This window comes from Corylus avellana, chromosome 7 (genome assembly GCF_965113065.1).
Source record: "Corylus avellana chromosome 7, dhCorAvel1.hap1.2, whole genome shotgun sequence".
NCBI lineage: Eukaryota > Viridiplantae > Streptophyta > Magnoliopsida > Fagales > Betulaceae > Corylus > Corylus avellana.
The window spans coordinates 1,978,247-1,995,997 of NC_142496.1; the positions used below are offsets into that span (position 1 = coordinate 1,978,247).

Sequence of the window (17,751 nt, forward strand, 5' to 3'; positions counted from 1 at the left end):
TTCCCACATTTTTTTTAAAAATATAGCTAATCGGATGTGGAGACACTTAAAAATGGTTTAGCTAAACTAGATAAAAGTGAGTTTTGAAGAGCCATTTTACATAAAAATATGGCTCTTCTATTGAGAATGCTCTTAGGGGTGTAAATCCGCCCGGTCATAATCGACTATCAATCGATAATCAATTACTAATTGATAATTGAAAACTAACAAATTGGCTTACTGCTTCTAAAAGCGATCGAAAATAACTGGTAACCGCCCCTAACCAATTTTTGAAAATGCCTAGAGTAGGCCGGTTATAGCCGGTAAAACGATGTCATTTTACTCTAGGGTTGAAGTTATAAGTTTTGCACTTTTAAGGTTATTGGGCCAAAAAAACCGTACTTTTTTTTAGAAATGACAAAAAAATGTTTAAATTAAGCCCCAAAAGTAGACCCAATACCTAAAATAGATCCCAAAAGCCCAATCTTTTAAAGACCTGGTTAGAGGTGCAGATAACCGGCTACCAACCGATAATCGATGATTATTACATAGGCAGTTACTGGATCCTGAGAATCGGTTATATATTTTGGTCAACCGAGTTTTTACCTCTATTTATCACACTCATTTTATATTGATTAATGTAACGTATTTTAAATGGTTAATACTTTTATTTTTTAAGTGATTGATGTGGTATGAAATAAGTGTTATAAATTGGTGTAAGTTATAAATTGGTGTAAATAGTAATGTTACTTCCAAATCAAAATGTGATTAATTGTAATTTTCCAAATTATATTTGCCAATACGCATACTAACATTAGTTTTTACTATAAGTGGTACCTAGTTCCTACCCTCCTACTCTTATAAAATACAATAGTTAAAAACAATATCAATAAAAGTGTCAAAATGTAAAGTACTTTGTCAAACAAACTACTCGCAAGAATGTTTCTTTTTTAGTTTATTTTATTTTAAAATAAAATAGTTAGAAATGACAGTGAAAAATGTTAAACCTGGGGACTTTTTACAACTTGCTGTCACCTATTAACATATTCCAGGAATGTACTAAAATTTTATTTTTAATTGTTGACACCGCAACAACTCCTAACAAACACATAAGAGTTCATGTGTCATTTATTATGTTAGCCACGTCTACTGTGCCAACCACGCGGCCATTACCCTTTACTCCACCTCGCCATCTTTAATCACCACTAGCTTACCATTGGGTCTCAACAACTCTACGGATAGAGATCTGATCGTGGGTCTCTACAGCTAAAGTCTCATGACTTAGTCGTAACTGTTTAAATAAATTTGTTTGTTTTTCATCTCCACGCCAAAATTAATGCCCAAAAGAGGAGGTGGAGACAATGTAGTTGGATTCATTAATGTGGCTACAAAGGTATCTTTGTGCTACATGAACTGTCACATCAATCCACACGAAACTTATATAGCATCCCTAGCAGCATTCATTATAGCAACAATTAACTAAGATTATTTACAGACATGCCAAACTATAATGAGAAATTACTTCAAGTTATATTATATGGAAGTCCTAGGAGATATAATAACAAAGTACCTCAATTAAATTATAATCATTGCTTTTCATTATTTTTCCTTGTTTTTTTTATAATCAAGGTGTGAAAGATATTTTTGCGATATTCAACCAAATAATAAGAGAGATTCGCAATTGAAATGTACATAATTATGTGGACCAACGTATGACTTATGATTATGTTTATTTTTTTCAAATTGATACACTTCGAATCTTAAAGTATCTTCTTCATAAAAGGGATTTTTTATTTTTTTTTCTTCTTAACTGTAATTTACGTTTATTACATATCACCATATATGTAACAAAATAAAATCTTGATCATGACATATACTATTTCAATATATTTAACAAAATATGATTATCTCTATTTCACTCAAAATAGATAGGAACAATTTTACGATTCAGATTTTATTTTATTCTATTCAACTAGATTCATGATTATCACATATCACAATATATACCCATTTAAATTTATAAAATTCAAATGGGACCATAAAATAAATTTTTTCCATTTGACTTAAAAAATAAAAAAAAATAAAAAAAATAAATCTTCATCAATTTTTAGCTGTATAGAAGATTTTCCATTTTTTTTTTTCTTTGTTAAGTAATAAGTATGGTGTTGAAAGGCCCAAAAACTAAAGTAGAAACGAAGATCTTTAGGCCCACTAGGAGGAACTTGTACATCGTACATTTGTCAGAAACTTTCCTTTGACCAATCAGTCTCCGGCTCTGCATTTTGTTCGTAGAAAAAGTTCTGGTTCTCAATCTTGGTCCTGGAGTGTTTGATAGGCCATAGGACCGAGATATGAGAGCATTTTCGGCAGTTTTTTTTTTTTTTTTTGGTCATTTTTTTATATTTAAGGATTCAAATTATTTTTTATTCTCTATGTTAAAATACATTACTCTAATAGCTTCTCTAGCATTTTCAACATACTCTTTATAAGAGAGTCTGCTTCCTAAGCTTAAGAAATATATCCAAAAAATCACAAAAAACGTTTTACAGCAGATTCTTTAAATGAACCCTAAACATTATGATTGTTATAGTAAAACCCAATGTTTTGGGTTTCACTATTGCAATCCTTATGATTATTAAAATAAAAATAAAAATTGATTATCTCCTATCTCCTCTCTCCTCTCATGTCTCACAATTCTCTCATCTCATATATATAATATAATTAAAAAAAAAAAACAAATATTTTAATGATGTAAGAAATGACTAAGGGAAGCTATTAGAGTGTATTATGACATAGGGAAGCAAAAAATAGTTTTGAATCCTTAAATGTAGGTAAAATGACAAGAAAACTACTGAGAATGCTAATCATTCCTTGTATCATTAAAATATTTATTCTTTTAATTATATTATATATATGAGAGGAGAGAGAATTGTGAGAGGAGAGAGTAGATAAGAGAGAGAAACCCTTTGTTTTGTTTTTTTTTTTTTTTTTTTTTTTTAATTTTAATAATCATAAGGATTGCAATAATGAAACTCTATACTTTGGGTTTCACTGTAGCGATCGTCATGGTTGAGGCTCATTTAGGAAGTCTGCTGTGAAACTTTTTTGCAATTTTTTGAACATATTTTCTATACATAGGGAACAGACTCCCTTATAGAGAGTCTACTGGAAATGCTCTGAATGGCATATTTGAGTTTTTTAATTTTAATTTTTTTTTTTGGTAGGCCTTTTCGCCTGGATAATTGGTTTAAAATTACGATTTGACTTTTAAAATTGTAATTTAATATTTAAAACCGTGTATTTTTTAGAACACAACTTATTACTTATGATTTGAAAATGTCTAAACAGCTACTAAACGAGATACTTTACACGATTTTGTTTAAAAAACATTTATGTCTGTGATTCTGTTTTGTTTTGTTTTTTTGGTTTTGTTTTGTTTTGTTTTTTTTTTTTTTTTGTGGTGGGTCGTTTTGATTTTGTTTTTGGTTTTTAATTGTATTTAGAAGGAGGAAGCAGTCTGAAAGTCGTCTGAACACCATTGACACACAAGTCGTTGGCAAGAAAATTGTTTTGCCAAGTAAATCCATACGTGGGGGCAGATCATATTTGCCAACACTCACAGCCGGCGGCTTGCTTGACTTGTTCCAACTTCCAACCCAATGCTCTGGTCATATTTGGAGTTTTATTTTTCTTTAGAGAAATAATATCACAACTCACAAACACTTTCGCAATCATTTTGATCGGACGCAGCCCAAAGAGGAGGGCAGGGAAAAGTGTAGAATAGGAGAATAAGGCCAATAACAAGATCCTAATTGTAGGGAATTTTGCTTCATTTTTATTGAGGTGCAATAATGTCATTCTACTTACTTGAACGATTCTTATAACATGTCTTGCGGGGTGCAATTTTGAATGCCATAAAAGAATTTGGTTTTCTTTCATTGGACACCAATTGATTTTTAGATGAAATGGTCAAAGGCCTGATTCAACAAATGGTATCTAAGCTAGAGTCATGGGTTCGAGTCGCGGGAGTGTCATATTGAGATGCAATAATGTCACTCTGCTCACTTGAATGGCTATTAGAACATACCTTGTGAGGTGTGATTTTAAATGCTATAAAAGGATTTGGTTTCCCTCACTGGACACAAATTGATTTTTAGATGAGATGGTCAAATGTCCAATTTAACAATTTTGATTACACATGGTTGAGTTGCCAGCTTTGAACTTATAAGACAACTAGTAGAATAGTTTTCGAACTATAGGGGCGGCGATGGAGCTCTTGCAAAACAGAGAAAAAAGTCAAAGGAGACCATCGGCCCTTCGAAGAATCAAGAAACTTCAATGGTTAAGTTAGCCTTCTACTAAGAGAAAGAAAAATGGAATGAAGAGTTTTTAAAAGGGAGAGAGCTCTGGCGGTTCGAAAATTGTTCTACCAACAATTAATAAAATTTGCACCATGTTATCATGTGGAATATGTATCAAGTAACATCACAGGGGATTCATGTGGCTATTTTCCTTAGCGCTATCATGATAGCATCTATTCGCTTAAAATTGCTTAGGAGGAGCCTAAATGGTGAAGAACCACATGCGCTTTCTCAAGATCAATTGAGCTATAACCAGATTTAACCCTACCAGTGCATCAATAGAACCCAATGTGACTAGCATTAATCAAGAGTGAGTAATTTCCATTACAAAATTAGAACTCGCTCCCTAATACATCTTTAACCACATAGAAATTGCTTGCCTTGTATGAGCCTTAGGATTTTTGCTCATACAAGAAATAACTTTTGCCATGCCTTCAAATTCTTATGGCACTTAAACCTGCACATGATGTTAATCTACACTGTAGCAATGCTAATGGGTGTATGATTTAAGCATGCATCTGGAAGTACCTTTCTTTTCTTCTTCTTTATATTCCTTCTTTTGGAGGACAAAGACAAAGTCCACCTCTCTTTTATATCACACTCAAATGTCCATGTCACTCAACAATACATCTCTGTGCTTAGGAGTTAACTAATTGGAGCAACAGAAAGGTACAGGACAAGGGAATTAAAAGCCAAGCAACCTGTGTCTCTAAAACTTAGTTGGTAATTTTTGACATAAGATCTTCATACAACTGGTAACATGAAATTAATGAAATAATTAAATAGAACACGTTAGAATTAATATATATAATTTTATACTTATATTTTAATTCGATTTTGAATCCGACACATAATATAAAAACCGACAATTTTTTACTATTAACCACCACAAAAACTCCTCGTCAAATCATCAAGTTAGAAGATTAAAAAATTTGACTTGTTTGGTGCCACAGTCTCTACAAGACTAGAAACCAACATAAGAATTGGAATAGTTAGCCTAGAATAAATAGACACTCTCTCGCTCTCTCTCTCGCTCTCTCTCTCTCTCTAGAGTCACAAGGGACTAAAGGTGCTAGCCTACAAGATTGTTTACAGAAGGGAACCAAACTTCAAGAGAGATTCAGCAGCTTTTTCTCTCTCTTTCACCCCATCAGATTAGGTCCACTGATCCTCCTCCCAAGGGCAAAATGTTAAATTAATAGAGCTCCTACCATGGTGGTGGGTATTCACAGTGTGTCCACTACGGCACTAGGACTTGACATAGGGTCGAATTTACTAAATTGCCCCTTATCGTCTTTAAGCAGTAATGGCTGATGAAGTGGTAGAATCAAAATCTCAGCATATACGGTTGGTTGGCCCCAACATTAGGCCAAGAGGCTGAGAAAGCTTTTTCCCCATCTTTTCTAGTGGATAGGCAGGTAGGTGGTGGTGACACGCAAAAGTCCAGAAGGTAGGTGTGGATGGGAACCTCTGTATTCAATAGTTTTGGCAATGGAACATGAATTTACCAACAGGCCCTTGCAAAACCATTCAGGGCTTGGACAAAAGGACAACTTTTTTTTTTTTTTTTTGGGTTTGGGTTTCTGGCTGGAACCAGAATTTGGGTCTTGTTCTGCTTTATCTGCTAAATGCTGGAAAGCTTATTGGGTGTAAAAACAGAAAGGAGACAGCATCCTTAACCTCAAAGCAAAGACCAAAAATGGCTATACCAGTAAATTCGCACCCAATTGACCTGGTGTGTTATAATAATGTGAAAGGGAGAAAAGTGGCTCTCCTATTCAGAAACACCAGCATCTCACAACCCTAAAAATAAGGTTGTACCAACAACATCAACTGCAAACAGCACATCAGATAATATAACAGCATCATGTATCTCCCCATATAGCTTCTGCTTTTTTCAGCACTCCTCATCTTTCTCTCACTAAAAAGACTCTGTCTTTCTCTCTCTAACACACAGGCCAACAACAAATACAAAGAAAGAAGAAACATGGAAACTCCACGCACCCCCCTCCCTATCAAAAAACAAAGGAAGAGTCCACACCACACCCAACTCTCTCTCTCTCTCTCTTTCTTCAATGGCCCAGCTGGACCAAAATTTATGTGGAAGAAAAACAAAAAAGAAAGAAAGAAAGAATGGGAAAGAAAAGAAAGAGAAGATAGATAGATAGATGTTTTCAATTGTCCTCCAACCAAACCCATCTCACAGCCTCACTCGCTCTCTCTCTCTCATAAAGACATGTTGCCAACAATACCCTTCTGCAACCCCCCAAAAAATCCCCATCTTCATCACTGTCTCTCAAAAGAACATTATTTTTCACCGAGTTATGTGGGCTTTTTTGGGTTTCTTTGTCTCGGTCAGAGTTTCACAGAGAAAACAGGGAAAGCAAGAACCTTCTTACCTCTTCCCCTCTCTATCTCTCTTTTCTTATTTGTCTTTCTTGTTTCTTTCTCCCTATTATGTCTCTCTAGCCTCCTCTCTTTCATTATTTCTTACCCATCTCCCTCTTTCTTTTTCATTACCCATCTCTCTGTCTCTCTCCCTCTATTTCTTTCTCTGTAATTGTTGGTTCCCGGCTTTTGGGTTCTGTTCTTCTGTGACCTGATGAAGAAGATGAAAGGGGTTATTGCTGTGGAGCCTTCTCCATATGCTTTGTATAAGGACCCAAGGAACAGGTTCAAGCATCAAAGTCTTTTGCAAGACTTTGAAGAGCTACAAAAGGTAATTTCATTTGTGGGTTTCAATTGATTTGTATTTTCTGTTGTGGGTTTCATCAGATCTGATGTTTTGTTTGATTTTCTGGTGGGTTTTGTTCATAGGTTTTTTGGGTTCTTTATGTATGTATGGTTGCTTAGAAAACTGAGTATATGAAAGAGAAATTAATATTTTGGATCTTATGTTTGATATTGTTATTTTTAGTTTCAGAAAAGCTAAAGATCTTGCATAAGCAAAGCCAAAAAAATTGAATTTCCTTTTTCTTTTTTTTTCTTTTTTTTTTTTTTCTTTTCTCTATGGGTTTCTGGTTTGATTTTCTTGATTTTCTTACCATACCCTATGTTTGGTTGCTGCGAAAAACTGATAAAAAGGAAATGGAATTGAAATATAATATAAGATGTTTTCTTTTGGTTTGTTTGGTTTCAAATATAATGAACTTTCATAAACATTGCCTAATATTGTTTTTTCTTTCTTTTCTTTTTTCTTTTTGGGTTTTTGGGGGAGGGGGTGTTCATTTTATAGTCTATGTTATATTCCAACCTTTCCCATCATCCAAACTGACATTAGGGGGGAAACTGTTGTTATTTACTAATCATGAGTTTAATCGGTTTTTCCCTGGGTTGATACCTTTTCTTTAACACTAGGTTTTTCTTCATTTCTGTCTTCCTGCTGTTCTCTGTGTTTGTTGTCAGTATTTTTACCTTGTATATGAGCTTATTTTTTCTTTTAAATAGAGGGTTCAACTACTATTTTTTAGGCTTTTTTCATCCTCGTTTTGGGTACTCGTTGGTAATTATTTATCCTTATCTATTTGTGTTTTGCTCTTGCTAATCTTGATAATGTTTACCTTGTTTGGTTTGTGAGGTCTTGGCTAGCCTTAATTTATAGTCTTATGGGGGGGGGCTTTAATTTTCTTGAGTTAGCCAGAGATGGATTTGTAATATTGAAGCATATTTCAGGAAACAGAGGCCATGAAGAAGAAATTGCAGATGATGAAACACAAAAAAATTACCCTCTCAGGGGAAGTCAGGTACAGAAATAATGCTTGTGTATTTTCCACATTCATTTATCAATAGAAATTTATAATTCAGGCCATGATATATTCTTTTTAATTGCAGCTTTTTGAGGAAACGATACAAATACTTGATGGCAATCCAGTCTTCCAACTCGAAACCAAAGAAAGATTCTGTGCATCCAAAGAAGTTTGATATTCGAAATGCTAGTACTACAAAGGGAAAGAGTTACAGTAAAAAAGAAGCTGCATTACGGCCCCCTCTTCCTGTCTCTGATTTAAACAGAAAGGAAAGGATTTACAATGGAATGGAAACCACCTTGAGGAAACCTGGTCCGGTCTTTGACTTAAACCAGAAGGTTAGGACTTTTAATGGAAAGGAAGCTGCTTTGCAAACTTCTGGTCCAATATTTGACCTGAACCAGAAGGAAAGGATCTACAGTGGGAAAGATGCCACTAAGCGAAACACTACTCCGGTCTTCGACTTGAACCAGATTTCGGTATTATTTAGCGACCCGGGTGAATTACAAGCATCAAGTTCTTGCATTTGCTCTTTTTGTTATGTGCTAATGTTTTTATTGGTTTGGTTTTTTTCGCAGAGAGAGGAGGAGGAGTTACAGGCTGATTGCGAGCTATTGAAAACGGATGAGCCTAAGAAAAGTCTACTAAGAGGTGGAAGTGATGAGCAGCTCAATGATATGAAGTTATCAATTTGCAGGAATATCGGAAATGGGCCAAATCGAGCAGGGAAAAGGAAGATTTCATGGCAAGATCAGGTGGCCTTAAGAGTTTGAGATCTTTCTTCAATTGCTATTGAAGATTCCTATATTTTGGTGGGGGTGAAAATGGTTGCCTCACCTTGTCATGTTGTTGATCTTTTCTCTTGTATCCCTCCAGTGTAAAAGTAGAAATAGTCATATATAGTGAATATATAGATGAAACGATAGAGTTGATGATCAGGAATTAAATGTGTTGACATATACCTCATTAGTTTAAATGTTCGGAGAAGTAAACTAGAAGTGAATTTGGAATTTCCCCTTTGTTTTGATGTTTCTTTTTCCTATGATTTGTTTGTGAATACATCTGGCCGGCTTGGTTGTCTTGTAAAAGGTGCTGGAAACTTCAACCATGCCAGCAGGCTGAGTTTGGATGGATATAGGGGGAATGGTTTCAACATCTTCTCACAGCTAGTATTCAAATGGAACGTTAGCTATCCCTTTGTTTACCTTGTGTTGTAACGACATGAGAAAATATTAATCACATTTACGCTATCGCTTCAAAAAAAATATTAGCTAATTTGATTACAATTTGAGTTTTTTAAAATCGCTTATAAAATTTAGTCACTTAAAATCACTAATAATTTGCTCAACTAATTGTTTTTTCAATATGGGCTTGGGATGCACGTGTGCACTGGTGATCATCATCATGTTTTGTATGACATGAAAGGTCTCTCCTTTACACGCTAGGAGCCATGGAATGAGAAATGGCTAGAGTAAGTTTTAATCAACATGATTCATTTTGCTGTCAATGTTTTGTTTTGTTTTATTGCATCTAATGTGTACATGGTGTTATTTAAAATTTAAAATGAAATGAAAACACATATCCTACTAGAACCGTGAAATCTAATTTGTTCTCTCCGTTACACTTCAAACAACATCATGAACAATGAGTTGTGTGGAAACTACCTTTGATTGGAGATTGTTGGAGGATACCAGCATATGAAGTCATTGTTGTACTTATTGTTACTTTGTAAGGTGGGAAAGCAATGGCCACTAAGCACAGGTTAATAATGTTGATTTTCTTGGAGAACTAATGGAATGATAGTGTTGTTTTTTCTTTTTTTCTTTCCGTTTTTGGTGACTAATAATGTTGTTTTCAGCTTGCGGGGGACCTATAACTTTTATGTTTGTTTGCTGTAAGCCCCATTGGAGATTGTGGAATTAGTGGTAAGAAATGAAATTTTTGTTGTGCTATCTATTAATTTGGGTGGGAAAGCAATGGCCACTAAAAGCAGGTTTACTGTGCTTTTTACATCCTGTGGGGTAAATCGTGAGGGGGTCTTCTTTGGGTCTAATTTCGGTCTGAATAATAATATTTTGTTTTTATTTTTGTTTTAAAAAAAAAATACACATGGCTCCCCGGTGCTGTCCTATTCGTACAAAGACTAAGAAAATCTAGCCATGCTTCCATCTCACTCTGACTTTCCCTTCCATGCTGTCGTGGCATTATCATATCTACCCAACCTCTTCAATAGGTGTGGTCGGCCACCCCAATCAAACCTCTAGGGATGGTTGCACCACCCCCAACATCTAATCAAGTGGTTTCAACCAACCCGCATGTGGTTGGCGGTAGCGCCAGCAGAAGACGGAGTGCAATTTTTTTTTTGTTGTAGACATGACGCCACATCAATGCATATGGGAGTGGGAGTAAAATGAGAGTACGACAAGAATTACTCCAAAAACTAACATAATCCCAGAAAAATGAGTCAATGATAGGGCATTCCCCAAATCCAAAGGTTGGTTCAAAATACATAAAATGCTTCTATGTCATTCACCAATGGTCCAATGCTCAGTGTTTGTTGTCCAATGAAAATTTGAAAAAATGACATTCACTCAATTTAATTTGTAGTGTGTAGACTGTGGCTCTGTGCTCTTCTTGCTTTAAGAGCACAAGACGAGAATATAAAATTTTCGCAGCCGTGGCTGGGATTTGGATCATAGGGTATTGACATCAATGTCAATTATAGCAAGCCCCTGAGAACTAGTATGTACCTTCAGGTCTATCAGGAAGTGCAAAATCATGAAGCACAGGAAATGAAAACAAGCCGATGAATGAAGCACAAACATGGAAGAGCTAAAGCAGTGAGAATGGAGTTTACCACTAACAGGAAGAGAAGAGAAGAGAACCAGCCAGAGCACTAACATGGGAAGACCAGCCAAGAGACCACACTCCAATGTTGAGTAATTAAGCACTGTTAGGATGCACAAAGAGTCAAAGGGCATACATATGCACAGGTTAATAGAGCTTACTCATCAGGACAGGAGTTGCTATAGAACTAGGACTTCATCATATCTACCTTAGAAGCCCCTTCATATAAAAGTCAAGTACTAGCGGCTTTGACCAGTGGTCTAAAGAGTTCAGAACACCTCTTCTAAGTTCAGCGGTTCAGCCTGTCAAATAAGAAGCTTGCCTTGTTGCACTAAGCATGCTAAACTCTCAAGGACAGCAAAAGATGATTAAATATGCTTTCTATCATAAGAAAGTCAAAGTACTGAAATGCAACATGGGGACATCCACATAAGCAGATGGTACCAGACTCATTTTCAAGCATGGGAAAAAGAATTTTTCCACGTCAATCAGGAAAATTATAAGAAAGGATGGAAGCATTGAAAGGGCCGCCTAGAGCCGTTGCTATGTAGAATCCGTTGCAATCACTGTCAAAGCAAGAAACCAGTAAAAAATGAACATTTACCCTGGCAAAAAAACATTCTACATTCATATAAAGTTTCCAAAGGTACAATGATTTCCATTCACAACATCAAAAGCTAAACATGTTTAGATGACAATTTTTTGTTGAGCATGTCTGTAACGATATTCAGGCTTTCCTTTAATCAACTTGTAATGTCAAAGTCCCTCTCGGTAACTGTTGTTAAAATTTCAGCTCTTCTTTTATTCACGGTTCCTCAATTTTCCCCCACCCCAAAATAGTATAGTCAGAACAGTCAGAATATCATCACTGAGTTCCTAGGTTGATAGATTAGGATAAAGTACTTTCTATCTGTTGCTTTTGATAGGGTTAAGTTTATGAATTAAATTGTGTAACTCTCCCTTTATAAATAATAATAAGATGTGTGTTGGTGATCAAGAATTATTGCCCCACCACTTATTTTTCTCAACATGGTTTCTAGTGCACTCTCATTTTTTTTTTTTTTTTTTTTTTTTAAAAAAAAGTTTCTTTTTCCTTCCCGAATCCCCTTTCCTCCTTTCCCAAACACACGAGTTCCTTTCCTTTCCCATTCCCAGAGTTCCTTTTTCCTGAGAGTCATGTGCTTTATCCTAATCTAACATCGGTTCTCAACATGGTTTCTAGCACACTCCCATTTTTTTTTTAAAAAAAAAAAGTTTATTTTTCCTTCCCGGATTCCCTTTTCTCCTTTCCCAAACACACGAGTTCCTTTCCTTTCCTTTTTCCCACTCATCAAGCTTAAGGACTTTCAAATAATGACAGGATCTAAATAGAACAGTACTATATTTCACAAGCAAAACAGAAATAGTGCTCGCAGCCCAAACCTATACCTGAAGCGACAAAAACTGTAAGCAGATCAGATATGTTTCTACTTCCCCATCTCCACTAATTAATTTGTACGGGAGATGAACCTGATTTTTCTTCATCTGCAATAACAGTTTCTGCTGTCTTTTCATTTGCTTCTTTGGCCATTACATCTGTATCTTCTGGCTTTTGAGTAGCATCTGAGTTATTTGCTTCTTTGGCCGCTAAATCTGTATCAAGTTCCTTCGGAGTATTAGCAGGTGCTGCCATGAAAGATGTGGTCACATCAAATCCATCCTTTTGACCAAGTTCCTGAAGCCGAGACCTGTGCTTTTTCCCCTTTTTATGACCCTCCATCACCACTTGAGAGTAAGCACCAATTTGACACATTTCACACCAAAACTTAAATTTCTTTGTCTTCTTAAATTCTGTAATTTTCTCAGCTCCCTGGTCTGTTGCCGTGCCATTTGTCTTAGAATCTTCTGCATTTTGGTTTTTCTGCAGCAGAACCTGCTCATTAGCATTCTTCGAATCTTCAGTAATCTCCAATTTCTGGTGTGAACCATCCCCAGTTTTATTCTGGTGAAGTGATTCCCCTTCTACCCTTGCCTGCAGTCCTGAGCTTCCAATATCAGTGGTATCTGTAAGCTTAGAAGGCTTTGTGGTTTCCTTTGGCAGTGGTGTTGAGCTGGCAATCTTTCCCATTGTCTGAGCTCTAAGCCGTGCTTCTTTGGCCTTGTGCTTCTTACCTTGAAGGTGCTCATTGAAACCTCTCTCGCTTGTGGCACTGACCTGACAGAGGGCACAACTCCACTCCTCCTTAGGTCTCTTCTTCAAACCAAATGGTGGAAGCTCACTAGTGCTCCCTGCAGGTGGTGTCACAGCTTTCCGCTTTGTTCCAGAAAGATTTGGGTCGGGCTTAGCCTGCAATAGAATACTCAAAAACAATACATAAACTAATCTTCTGTAAAGTAATCTTCTGGTGAGTGGCGAAAGCCTCGGCACCATTTCCCATGTTAACTTAACCCTCAGCTTTTGAAAAATGGAGTAAACATAACTTTCAATTATCCTGTTTTCAACAATTTAACAAGAAATACAATGTTTCAGAAGTTTAACCAGATCTGAACAGTCGAAAAGGAAGACTGAGAAATTAGGGATTAGAGAGTTGGTAATATTGCCAATAACATGTCACTTCCAAGGGGGAAAAACCAGGACCTACTCATGAGATAGAATAGCTTCAAGTAGGTGAATGGTTCTATTCGTAACAGTGAATTTGATATAGCCATATTTCTCATGAATACAAGTAAGCAAACAATCCATTTTTGATATGTATTATAGCTTGTCTCTTTAGAAAGTCATGTATATTGGCAAGTACAGTCTAAAATTGCTGATTATGACCCGTGTGCCCAGAGAGAGGGGGAGGCGTGGAACTTTTTATTCTTCTTTTTTATGAGAGAGGATAAGTCAGAAAGTACAGTCAAACAAAAACCTATAACAATAATAATCAGAGTTTGTATCTTCACCTTTGTCAATGTTACAATTGAGGAAATACAAAGCCTTTAACCATAAGATTGAAGCAAGTTCATCATAATGACAAAGTCACACTTACTTAAAGTTGTAGGATTAAGAATATCAGTTTTGACAGAGTTAAGTATTCAAATCATAAAGCACAAGATCTTTGAGAAAATTGAAGAATTGTATCAGAAAGGATTCAAAGCTAGGTTTCTAATAATTTTGGATAAAGGATCAAGTTATTTGATTCAATTTGTAGATCATAGGACTTCAACGATTATGATTTTTATAATCATAATTTGTCAGTATCTTATGATTTACAAAAATAATCCTTTGAACCTTAGCCAAAATAATTAGAAAAATAGTTCTAAATCCTTTATGAGAGAAATCCTTTTGTTCTCTTTCTTAATTTATGATCCACAACTTGAATCACGAATACTATCAAATTCTTATGTTTTAAATGCCAGGGCGCATTTGGATTTCTATGAAATAGTAATTCTTTTATTTGGTTATACAACATTCCTAGGAATAGTCATTCCCATAGAAATGGCTATTCCCCTAAATAGAGAAACTATTGCTCTATTTAGGAGATTGCTTTATTTAGGGGAATAGCCATTTCCATGAGAATGACTATTCCTATGAATGGTGTGTAACCAAACAAAATGAATAGTTATTCCTCTAAAAAATGAAATGAATGGCTATTCTTTGAGGAACAAAATTAAGTTTCCAAATAACCATTTTTTTTTTCTTTTTTTCATTTTTTTTTTTTTTTAAAAAAAAGAACAAAACTTGTTAATATTCTATGGATGGCAGGCCACCTATAGAATATTTAGATTTTTTTAAAAAAAAAAATAAATCTTGGATATTTTAGTAATTTTGATTCAATTCCAATGCTGTCAAAAAACAAAAGAATAAGAATAGTCATTTCATTCCAACTTTTTATATTCCCAGTAATACCCATTCCTATTCCTAAATGAATGACTATTCCGTGTACCAAACGTGCCCTAAATATTTTGTAAATAACACTTTTAAATTTCAATACAAAATTCTAGTTATGCGGTGAAAAGATGGGGCAGGGGAGCTAAGAATATTTCTGCTGGTTCTATGAGGTTACACTTCAAGCTGTCTGAGTTTTTTGGCAAAAGACAATTCTTCAAAAGTACTTAAAAATGCATGGAAAAAAGTGAGAGCATGACGAGTTGTTGTCATTGTTGAGCATATCTTGAAGCAAGGCTTCTGCTGAGACCTGCTGCATGCACACAAGGTAGCTTTCTCCAAATGAACTCACAGATGAAAAATCAATACCCAAGGGCCATCAGAGGCATCACACTAGATTATTTTATGTCTACATCACAAGAAAATCTGTATAATGAAATGTCATAGCAAACATTCATGACAGCAGTGTTCGTAGAAAATAATCTACCTAGTCAATGACCATGATGCCCCTTTAGGACTGACTTTTGAAGTGCTGGTCCAAAAGTAGAATGGGTACCAGATGCATACATAGCAAGCCTAAATAGCAAATACACGTTGTGTGTAAATGCTATCATTACTCAGGAAAATCAACTATGAAAACAGAGTAGTTACCATTAATTGATTCAAACATTAATTTTTACAGGGGGTTTCATTCAGAAGGGATTTCAGAAAACAAGACTTTCACTTGAACAAAGTGAAAGCAAAAAAGAAAAATTAAGGGGAAGGAAAGCCAGACTGGTGGGGGTTAAGTATAAAGTTTTTTTTTTTTTTTTTGATAAGTGGGTTAAGTATAAAGTATAAAGCTAAATGCTTAATTTCACCTTTGTTTTCCTTTCATTTAGATAACAACACACACCAAAGTATTGTCACTGCTATATAGACAATTATCATACTTCTTCCATCCTCCTATAATTTGATTTTCATTAGAGTTCAGGTTTCATACTCCTCATCCCTCAAATATAGAGATCTCTCCAACCATCTCCTCCCATTCAATGGTTCTGGTCGATTCTTTGTTTCCGGATGACCAAGCCAAAATGGTGTCTTTCAGTATGGATTAGACCATCAATTTCAATTACTTCTTTATAATGTCTATTTAGGGAATTAGGGTCTAGTCTCCCATAAAAACAGGGTGGCAATAGAACCAGTACAAGGTGAATGCCTAATGAGTTTGAGCAGGCTCATGGGCATAAAGATAATCATCTATATAATGCATAACCACTATGCCATACATGCATGCATGAAGACAAGCATAAATAGACAAACACATACGACTTCATGCACATATGCTTACATTCACATTTATCACATACATCAAAGTCACAAATCAACCAAGCAAAGAATCGAGAAAAAAAAAAAGAACAGAAAATTACAAGACAGATACATTGACAAACCCTTTGACGTTAGGACCTAAACATAGAAGTTTCACCAAAGTGGCACGAAACCCACCAGGCACCTCGATTCTGATAAGAAACGCAATAAACTGAACTAAAAATTTCTACAAAACAATCACATTGATCTATTCCCTAATATATTGCACCATAGTTACCAGAGAAAAATCAGCTTATGTATGAAAAGCACCATAACATAAATCGAGCACAGGACACTCAAAGAGTCAAAAACAACAAACAGTAGGTGATATAGGATTGATAACTGACCAGTACGATCAGCTTATCCCTGTTAATCTCCCGGGGAGGCTTGATATCAAGCGGCATCGCCTCCAGTAACCGCGGCATCATCGGAAACGTATCGATTGCGCCACCACAACCAGGAAAAGCGAAGCTTTCGAATGGGTGAATTAGCTGCGGCAACCTCGGGTCGAACCGCATTGCCAATCGCTCCTCTAACGACAACCCCTCCGGTGTGGCCGTGGCGGCGAGCCTCCGCATTGCCATCTCTCGCTCTATCATCAGCGCCGTCCTCACCTCCGCCTCGAGCACTCGGCGCCGAGCGATATCGGCGACGATTAACTCTTCTCTAATCCGGTCCTTCTCGAGCTCCCACTCGATCGCTTCTCGAACGTCACCCGGATTTCGCATTGGTCCCGGGCCTGTTCTCAGATCAAAATCAGTGATAAAAGTCAGATTTTTAAGCGAATGTGTCACGTGTTTGGTTCTCGGGAAAATGTGGGAAATAAGGAACTAACAATTATGGGTGTTAAAAAAGCTTTGGTTTTTCAGTAACTGAACCAGAACAGTGTAAGACATGAGATTCAGACAGTTTCCTTTCTTTTCTCAGCAAACAAACAGAGAAAAAAAAAAAAAAAAAAAAAAAAAAAAAACATCTAACAAAAATTAAAGAAAAACAGTTCGATTTACACCAAAACATTCTGAAATTCAAAACAGCACAAATCACAATCAAATTAAAAGGCTTTATTTTCTTTTCCTCTCTCCCATTTACTCAGCAGCGAACATAGACATATAGAATAGAGGATTGATATACTTGCGGACCTCTCAATGCGTGCTCGGTAAAGTAGCTGATGCTGGAAGGAGGGTTGGGACAAATTGGCGGTCGCTCATCGACGGCTCGAAACTTGAACTCCATTGAATTGCAGAGAGAGTAGTGTAGAGAGAGAGAGAAATAAGGGATTTGAGGCTTTAGGGTTTCGAGGTTTGGCTACTAGATGGAAGCTAATAGTAACGGCTCGTAAAACGGCCGTCGATGGATCAACCCACACAATGTAGCCCCTGTAAATTTGACGTTTTTTTTTTCGTGTGTGGAGAGAAAGGGAGATAGAGAAAACTATATGGAGCCGCCGTCAAATATTCCTAACTTTAATAGAGTTGGAGATTCGGGTTGGACTAAGTCAAGGGCTAGTCAAAAGTCAAGAAAATTTTCTCTAAACTTTTTTAACTCTAAAGCTAGTCATTTTTTTAGAAGTCATTTTTTTTTTTTTTTTTTTTTGTAAGAAAAATTACCATACCTTCATCCA

At 35.9% G+C, this 17,751-nt stretch overlaps 2 protein-coding genes across 4 annotated transcripts; one reads left to right on the forward strand and one right to left on the reverse strand.

Moving 5' to 3' along the window:
- Positions 1–6,114: 6,114 nt before the first annotated feature.
- LOC132184110 (ribosomal RNA small subunit methyltransferase G) lies at positions 6,115–9,113 on the forward strand. Its single transcript, XM_059597613.2, has 4 exons — positions 6,115–7,059; positions 8,013–8,083; positions 8,172–8,565; positions 8,665–9,113. The coding sequence occupies exons 1-4, from the start codon at positions 6,943–6,945 to the stop codon at positions 8,857–8,859; spliced, it is 777 nt and encodes a 258-aa protein (XP_059453596.1). The 5' UTR covers positions 6,115–6,942; the 3' UTR covers positions 8,860–9,113.
- Positions 9,114–10,589: 1,476 nt separating this feature from the next.
- Positions 10,590–17,544, reverse strand: LOC132184738 (uncharacterized). 3 transcript variants are annotated; one of them, XR_009440583.2, is made up of 4 exons: positions 17,270–17,544; positions 16,478–16,869; positions 12,362–13,259; positions 10,590–11,499 (listed from the first exon to the last, which is right to left on the reverse strand). XR_009440583.2 is itself a non-coding variant. In XM_059598476.2 (4 exons), exons 1-4 carry the CDS (start codon positions 17,361–17,363, stop codon positions 11,477–11,479), a joined length of 1,326 nt encoding a protein of 441 aa, XP_059454459.2. In that variant the 5' UTR covers positions 17,364–17,544; the 3' UTR covers positions 10,590–11,476. The 3 variants fall into 3 exon arrangements, 2 of the variants coding, with proteins under 2 accessions (XP_059454459.2, XP_059454458.2); XM_059598476.2 differs by having other exon boundaries at positions 12,443–13,259; XM_059598475.2 differs by lacking the exon at positions 10,590–11,499 and having other exon boundaries at positions 12,278–13,259.
- Positions 17,545–17,751: the final 207 nt, after the last annotated feature.